Source organism: Rhopalosiphum padi, chromosome 1, assembly GCF_020882245.1.
Source record: "Rhopalosiphum padi isolate XX-2018 chromosome 1, ASM2088224v1, whole genome shotgun sequence".
In the NCBI taxonomy this organism is placed as follows: Eukaryota; Metazoa; Arthropoda; class Insecta; order Hemiptera; family Aphididae; genus Rhopalosiphum; species Rhopalosiphum padi.
In genome coordinates, this window is record NC_083597.1 from 64,943,504 (window position 1) to 64,952,687 (window position 9,184).

The window sequence follows — 9,184 nt, forward strand, 5'->3', positions numbered from 1 at the left end:
AAATAGTAATAACAATATGCCTTATAATATTATAGTCAAACATTTGTCATACAGACAAAACTTATTTAATGATTTAATGGCTGTTGTACTTACATATTATATAATTATATAAAATAAAAGTATATTTTAGTTTTTGTTTATAATTATATTGATGTTACTTCATCTACGATGAGCTATGGATTTATGACCAACTCGTTGTGCTAATTAAAGTTATTCATAAGTAATTATCAGATTAACAATATTATTGTAGTTAGTAGTAATTCAATATTTGTAAAGGCTTTAAATATATTTGAAAAATTTACATACACAAAATATTCATAAACGTTCTAATGATCAGAATTTAGAGCTTTGCTTAATGATATTTTAAATGAATTTGCATAATATACGACAATAATATAATGAGGGATAATTATAATAATTTACGAATCATTGAAAAAAAAACAAGTATGTAATTATAATATTAGGTATATAGTAACAATAATAGACTTTTCATATGTACCTACTATGGTATAATTAATAATATGATAGTTTACACTTACTCTGTATCTGTCTACTAATATGCTTCATAAGCACGCATTAATGTCGGACGTAACAAATATTAAAATTTTCTAGTCTTAAAAAATTTTATATTTTAAAATTGTACAACAAATAACACGAAAAATATTGATGAAGTAAGTAGTAAGTACCTAATAAATTAATGATTATATCGGAAAATTTTAACTTCAAATGCATAAAAAAAAATTGGCTTTATATATTTTTAATTTTTATACAGATATTTGAGAATAAATTTTGTGGGATCTTGTCTTAAATTTTCAAGAATTTTGACTCAATAAATAATTTTTTTTTATCGATATTTATAAAAAAAATACAGATAAAAATTGAAAATTTCTTATGCCTATAAATAATAGGTAAAAAATTTTAAAATTTGATCGTATAATGAGTGATAATAATATACGTTTGAAAAAATTAAATAATTTATATTCGTCATTTATAAAACAAAAACAATTGTGAAACTTATGCTTATAATAACTATGGCAGGAAATAAGTACCTAAAGAATTTTATGTTATATAATTTGCAAAACGTATAAAGAACCTTGTATTAAATTTTCATCTATTTTTTTAATCTCAGGTATAAACAGAACATTTTTTATTTATTTTTAATCATAGAATAATTTGTCAAAATTTTAAATTTAAATGTTTACTAAAAAATGTTGTAATTACACATTTTTGATAATTTTTATTTGAGAAATGAAACATTTGTTAGGACCATTGTATTACATTTTAATACATTTTTATCATTTAATATTTTTTTTGCTATATTTATATTTATAAAAATAAAAAATTGAAAATTGAAATCAAAAAGTTTATATATTTTTAAAATTATACCTACCATAATATGTATAAAATGATAATATAAAAACACGGTGAACATATTTTCAAGTATTTACAATTTTTTTTTTCTTGAGTTACACTATAAATAATCAAAACACGAGTAGATTCTGTTAAAAATTGGATTTTCGTACTAGTAAAAAAAAGACCAAGGGGATCTATCCCCTTTGAATATTTTAATTTTAAATTTAATATTATGGTTTGAAAAAAATCATATTTTCAAGTTTTTATTATCACTTCATTAGAATATAAGATTTAATTTTTACAAAGTATTCCATAGACAATTTTCTGCCGAGTTCAGAATTTTTTTCAGAATCAACATCGGACATCTTAAACTAACTCTAATTTTGTCAAAACTTAACGTCTTTTGAACTCAGCAGTAGCGAGGTCTCTAATAATATGTTACGTGTATAATATAATGCTTTAGTTATCGATGTTACTTGACTATTCGCGTGGCGTTTACGATACGCGGCAAACTGCGTCCGTCAGCCGTTTGTCTCGCGTATTATGCGACGAACGGCGGTCGTGTTCTCCCACGGCACATCGATAACATGCAGTCCGTGAGGTGGTAGGCGAGAGCCAATAAACTCGGTGATCTATGTGTTGTACGTTATTGGCTCAAAAGTTAATTAAAATAATATACAATATAATATAATATAAATAGTACTATAGTAATTAAATATTGTATTAATAAAATAAAAATGTAATGTTTTCGTCAATAATTAATTCAACTTGAATTATTATAGTGAAATATATAGCTAATAGGCAATAGAATTATAAATACGAGAAAATTTAGAATATCCTAAGTTGAACGACCGTCTGCGCTCAGAATCCGAGAATCGTATTCCGTATGTGTAATAATTATAATCATTAAATTCAAATTTAATACTTACATACCCAAAGGCTATAAGTCTATAACACAGAGTACAGACTACAGTGACTTTTATCTTATATAATATTTTACTAGCTAAATAACCCGGCTTCGCTCATATGCTAAATAATCAATTTGTATCTACATCGGTTGTTTATTAATAATTATAACTAAACTATTTAAAGCCTAGCCATGATTCTTTTTATAATTCAATTTAATTTATGATATTTACAAATGATTCTAAACTGATGAGTTACTTAATTCTAAAATGACTTAAATCAAAACATATTGATATACTACATTCAGAGTTCTATTTTAGACAAAGCCTCTCTCAGACAAAAAAAAAAAATGAAAAATCGAGTGACTTAGTGACATTTGGTAGAGTTAAATAGTGTCGTCACAAAATTGGAACACTAAAAGGTTTGATTTTTTATATACATAAGGATGATGAAGTACACTTGATGCCAAGAGTGCAGTTAGTAGGTGTTATTGCAAAGAAGAACCACACGCGGTTACCTACTTCCGCCTTTTTTTTTTATTAATTATTATAATATTGTATAGGTATTATAAGTATTGGTATATTAGACATTAGGTATATATTGTAAAAGTGATTTTTTTGTTATTGTTATTACGTATCATGCATGACCTTGTTATGATGTATATTTTATACGAGTAAATATAATCTAATCGTTCACAGTCATTTTAAAAATAATTTTTCTAACATTTAGTAGTTTTGAATCGATGATATACGATTTATACTCGTATACATGAAATAATAAAAAATGTGATTCATTGCAGTCCATTTAAAGTGACCTGGCTCGAGGCGAAATTATAAGCCCGGTCGACTTTGTATATTATTGTATAACATATATATACCTAAAGCAGTTAGTATTACTGAATGTCAGAATGTATATACATATAAAATAAAAGTCAAATTTATCTAAACAATAATAGTAATAGTTGGCTATAACTTATAAGTTATAACACGTCATATTATGTAAGTAGGTATGTATTAAATATGACGTAATCGTTACATAGTTCTTCACTATTGGTCCGCGATCCTTTCCATAAATTTACTTATACCAGCAGCTAAAATAGTACTTATGACAAAACATGATCATTGTTCAATCGTATTCTAAAGCCAATGTCTGCAAGAAGTTAATAATTATAGTGAGTATGTACTTATAGGTAATACCTGTCATATACACAAGAAATAATAATTGTAATCCACATAGTGAGTACATTTTAAACGATATTATTATCAACATATTAATAAATTAACCAAACTACACACTACACTATACTGGTGTACATTTATATATTAAAATAAGTTTCTTTGAAATTTTTTTCTTGTTTTTATTTTAGCTTATTTTTAAATATTACATTTTAAAACTAATACCGATAAATACAAAATAATATTGCGAATGATAAATGCCATAATTATATAATAAACTTAAATGTTTTAAGTTCTCAAGATTTTTTTTTTAAAATTAACATTGTTATTTATCGTTAAAATAAGTAATTTCATTCAAATTTGAAATTTAAATGTCTGTAAAAAATAATTGCTTTTATACATTTATTTTATTTTATGGTTTCAGTATAAACACTATAAACTATTTACAGAGAATCTTGTATTCAATTTTCTAAATTTAGGTATAAAATAAAATTTTTTTTATGAATTTTTAATAAAAATGTAATTTGCTAATTTTCGTGATTTTTATGAATCAAAATTCTAACAAGATCCAACTTGCTACGAGAATCATGTAAAATTAATGTACTGATTGTTCTACTCGGAATCTAAAATATTTATGTTACAGTTACATACATTTTTTTAAATATTTAAACTTCACTATAATATGTCTCATTTTTTTCCATTACATTTATTTAGCTGATAATTAATAAAATAGCATTTAAACATTTTAAACAGGGAAGCTATAATGAGTATTATATTCGTCCGTCGAAATTAGAGCTAAATATCTGATAGTTATATTAATGGATCTAATTTCTTCGGTAGTACTCTGTATAGTGTATATGTATCTGGTGCATAAGAGATATTTTTGACTTAGGATGGTGAAATGTTAAATATTTAAAATATAGAGTAGGCATAGTATGATTTCAAGAAGCTACACGAGGAAACGTGATGGTGATTTATTACTTTGCGTGTGCTATTATTGTGTTCAATAGACGTAATACAATGGCGGGGTGTGTGCTGATGGCCAGTGTGATGCTGCTGTATCTGATTGCGGTTATGCGACAAAACGCTTACGTAGCTGCAGAAGATGATAGCGATACCACCAAGCAGTTGTACTTTGTGTGAGTATCGTTATCAATGTTATCACCATTTAGGATTTACTTAGGTGAACCTATGGTGAGGAGTGTAACTCACATTGTTGTAGTCATCGTAGTTGTTCGTGTTATTGATTACGTATCGACAAAGATATAGATACAAATAGGCAGATAGGCATAAGTGTATATACGGTCGTGTTTCGAAATCTGTCGCAAATAATTATAATGTTTGTAGTAGATCATATCGATGTCTCAGTTTAAATCTAAAATAAATAAAAAGTATTCAAAAAACTGTCTATGCGATATATTATATTATGATTTGTTTATTAAAAATAAAGGTGTGATTAAAATTTGAATATAAAAGTAAATTCAAAGTTAAGTTTCTCTATCTAAAAAAAAAAAAAATAAAAGAATTATTTTAAAATATTTGGTTTTTTTAAATCATTTTTTTCTGAATAATTTTTTTTTTAAACTTTATTTTACAAATGTTTAAAATAATTTCTAATACTAACAAAAATACTACTTTAAATACTTTCAGTCATAAATAATTAATTTAAAATTACAATTAAATGGATTATTGAATTATTATATTTCACATTATATGATAATATATTATTATAGCTTCTAATGATAGATTGTTATCGATAATTTATTAATAAGAGTCACAAATAACGCTGATCAGTGGTTAGAGACGATTAACAATAAAAATATTATTTAATATAATCTTTATTATTCAGTTATTTGTGAATAATGATTGTTTATCGTCAACTTAAAAATTGTTCATATTCAAACCTCCGAGTTAACTACAATAAAATTGTTTGGCAAACACTGCATACTTTTTAATAATTTATAGGTATAATATCAAAAACATTGTTTCGGTACTATAGGAAATCAATGATATTTCAGGAATCATTGCAACAATATAATATAATATTATTTATTAATTGTCTTAGGAAATCATTTAAATGTATCAACAATACATGTATCGTCAGCAAATTGTCATCAATGGAAAAAGAGAACAGTGGAGTTGATGGGTCTGTAGACGTTTGTCGTTTAACCTGTGGACGCTATGGATCACTTTGGCCGAAACCAACAGTCAATACAACGATAAGGTAAATTCATTTTTATGTAGTTATTTGATTTGTAATTAATTATTTTAATATAATAGACATTCTGTAATCGAATTCGGTCTCGATAATGTTAAATTTGATACATCGAAGATGGCTGATCAATTAAGCAAAGAATACATGTCAGAAGCGTCTCAAGTTTTTATATTGTCCTTAAAAAAACTATGCGTCCCAAATTGTGTTTCCTATACAAATACTCCAATTATATCTATATCTACAAGTAATTTATTTGATCATATCAAATTGACAACAGACGAAAGTTATAGTTTGAAAATAAATATCGAGGGTAAGAAACTATTTAATTCGGATAGTATGAGGCTATTTGAAACTATATATATACTGGTATTTAATTTCTAGGAAATAGTATACTTATTAATATCGAAGCAAAGACCGTTTACGGAGCGAGAAATGGATTGGAAACTGTAAGACAACTTGTTGCTACATATGGTTCTAGTGAGTCTGGAAAAAAATTGGTGATGGCTGGCGATGTTCAAATAACTGATCGACCTATATACGCATACCGTGGTTTTATGCTGGATACCGCAAGACATTATTTCCCAATATCAACTATTAAGCGACATATCGATGCTATGGCTCATTCCAAACTAAATGTATTTCATTGGCACGCCACCGATTCTCATAGTTTTCCTTTGGATTTACCTAGTGCGCCATTAATGTCTAAGTAAGTATTCACGAAATTTAAAGATCTATAATGCAATGATATTTTTATCAAAAAGTTAAAAATTATACATTTATTTTTTTTTAAGTGGTTTTATAAATGCCATAATAATAATAAATTCAATTAATTTTATTATTACATTTGATTTCATTTATATATTTTTTATTTATACTTCAGATATGGTGCCTATAGTCCTAATGAAAAATATTCATTTAACGAAATTAAGGATCTTCTCAGATATGCATTAGTAAGAGGAGTTAGAATTATTATTGAGATCGATTCACCAGCACACGCCGGTAACGGTTGGCAATGGGGTAAAGAGTTCGGATTTGGTGACATGGCTGTTTGTGTAGACAGAGGACCTTGGAATAATTACTGTGTACAACCACCATGTGGACAGCTCAATCCAATCAATACTAATACATATAAATGGTTGGGAAAAATTTATAAGGACTTGATAAATGTATTACCAAAAGGAGAAGCGTTCCACATGGGTGGCGATGAGGTAGATGATGTACAAACCATAAATAATTCTTTAAGATTTTATTAAAATTTACTGGATACAGGTTGCTTTAAATTGCTGGAATACTACTATTGAAATCACTGATTGGATGAAAAATAACAACCGAAGCTTGGATGAAGAAGGTTATTTAGGCTTGTGGTCTCAATTCCATGCTAATTCGTTAAGTGAATACGATAAAGAATCTGGAGATGATAAATCAGATATAATCGTTTGGTCCAGTGGTTTGACTGAACCTAAAGTTATAGAGAGGTATTTGGACAAAAGAAGATACACCGTCGAAGTTTGGGAAGGATCAAATAGTCCAGAAGAACTCGTTAAATTAGGCTATAAGGTTATAATGGCCCTACAAAGTGTTTATTATCTTGATCACGGTTTTTGGTTTTCAACTAATTATCATACTTGGGAAGAAATGTACAACAATAAAATGCCAAATGTAGACGATCCAAATCTTTTATTAGGCGCAGAAGTAAGACTTAATAAATATCATATTTAAACTGTATTTTTGAATTACAACTATTTTCTTATTATTTTAGACATGTATGTGGTCCGAGTATGTTGATGATAATGCTATTGATTCTAAAGTATGGCCAAGAGCTGCAGCTTTAGCCGAGCGACTGTGGTCAAACCCAACATCAAATTCTGTATCTGCTGGAAACAGGTACCACTTACACTTACAACATTTTTATCTAGTTAAACCTCCTTGCTTCACGTAATATTTTCACATATAACTTTGACCATATTTTTTACTTAAAATTTTTCAAATATTTACGCGTATTTAATATACTCAGGTTTATTATTATACAACTAGAGTTTGTTTTAACTCTTTTTTTTATTTTATGTTATCATTTTTATGTATAAATTTATACTTATTAATTAGTACAAATTATTCTTTTATAATTTTAGATTTCTACAACATCGTGAAAGACTGATAACACTAGGTGTTAAAGCAGACACAGTGACACCGGAATGGTGTTACATCCACGAAGGAGAGTGCATATTAGAGTAGTAAAAAGTTTTTTTTTTTTGAAAATGTATAGGTTTAAGAAAGATATATTATTATTTATACATGTATATACGTTCATGATAATAATAATACAATATATTTAAATAAATAATCAATTTTTGCCAGCATGCTATAGAGCGCATTAATTTTGCGCATTAGGTATGTATAAAATGTATTCAAATTCACTTCGGCTTTATATAAATAAATATAAAAATAAAGATTATTATCATATTTACTATATATATTATTTACTATCTTGCATTAAGTTTTTAATAAATTTGAGGATAATTTTTGAAGAGTTGAAATATTTTCGTATTTATTGTATTTTAATATATTTTACTATTTGACATTTTCAAAATAATTAAATTAATTTCATAATAATATTGCCTTAAATATGTATACTCCGAGAATATTTATATTATAAATACAGCGAAAATACAAAAAATATGGCGCTTTCTCAGAGAGAAGCACTACAGCAAAGCGTTATACCTACTTACTTGCCCATTTTTTTTCATCTGAGATTAAATATTTTATTATTTTATAATTATAAAGTTAATATTTCAATAAATTATGTAGGACTAATAGCATTATGATTATCATATGTACGTTATTAAAATATATAAAACATTCATTTAAATAAACAATAACCTCAACAAATTCATATTTTAAGTATTAATTTGGTGTACTTATATGTACATAGGAATAAATTAGGCTGTAATAATTGTGTTTTAAAAATATAAGAATTAATTTGAATCATTCAAAATAAATTATAATTGAAGATACATATATCCTAATGTATTGTATTTTAAGTTTTGGTTATTGATTACCAATATAATACATTTTCTGCTAAAAAATACAACCACGCGCAGAATACAAACATGGACAAGATAGCTGATATTTACTCATATCATATTATATTGATAATTTTAAATCGTAATATTTTATATTTTTATATAAAGAACTTGTGTAAAAATTAAAATAATGTAAAAAGGCAATGTACGTACTCAGATAATGTTTTTTTTTTTTAAGTTCACGATTGTAAATAGTGGATATATCTATGTTAAGTTTACAGCAGGTCAGCAGCTGTGGTTTCAGTTGGTTAGGACTTGGCGACAAAAACATTTTTTTTTTTTCATAAACTAGATTTACCATCACGTTATAAATTATATTTTAAAAGTTATTATGTGAAAATATTATAGCTTAAATAAATTTATCAGCTTGAAGGGTTAAAATAATTTTTATAGCGATAAACCTTTGTGATTAAATAGTTTAATAATCACTACATACATTTCAATAATATATGGCT

At 26.0% G+C, this 9,184-nt stretch overlaps 1 protein-coding gene across 4 annotated transcripts; it reads left to right on the forward strand.

Moving 5' to 3' along the window:
- Positions 1–533: 533 nt before the first annotated feature.
- LOC132917816 (chitooligosaccharidolytic beta-N-acetylglucosaminidase-like) lies at positions 534–8,109 on the forward strand. Of its 4 annotated transcripts, none has more exons than XM_060978749.1 (9): positions 534–678; positions 4,445–4,573; positions 5,500–5,658; positions 5,715–5,959; positions 6,031–6,355; positions 6,530–6,857; positions 6,919–7,341; positions 7,409–7,533; positions 7,779–8,109. In XM_060978749.1, the coding sequence occupies exons 2-9, from the start codon at positions 4,455–4,457 to the stop codon at positions 7,879–7,881; spliced, it is 1,827 nt and encodes a 608-aa protein (XP_060834732.1). In that variant the 5' UTR covers positions 534–678; positions 4,445–4,454; the 3' UTR covers positions 7,882–8,109. The 4 variants fall into 4 exon arrangements, with proteins under 4 accessions (XP_060834732.1, XP_060834730.1, XP_060834733.1 ...); XM_060978747.1 differs by having other exon boundaries at positions 534–671; XM_060978750.1 differs by lacking the exon at positions 534–678 and adding an exon at positions 3,313–3,430.
- Positions 8,110–9,184: the final 1,075 nt, after the last annotated feature.

Bases quoted from the DNA above. Each gene is read 5' to 3' on its own strand.
- LOC132917816 (XM_060978747.1), top strand. The intron at 6,858-6,918 runs GTAGATGATGTA...TACTGGATACAG, and splicing joins TCCACATGGGTGGCGATGAG to GTTGCTTTAAATTGCTGGAA. The intron at 7,342-7,408 runs GTAAGACTTAAT...TTATTATTTTAG, and splicing joins ATCTTTTATTAGGCGCAGAA to ACATGTATGTGGTCCGAGTA.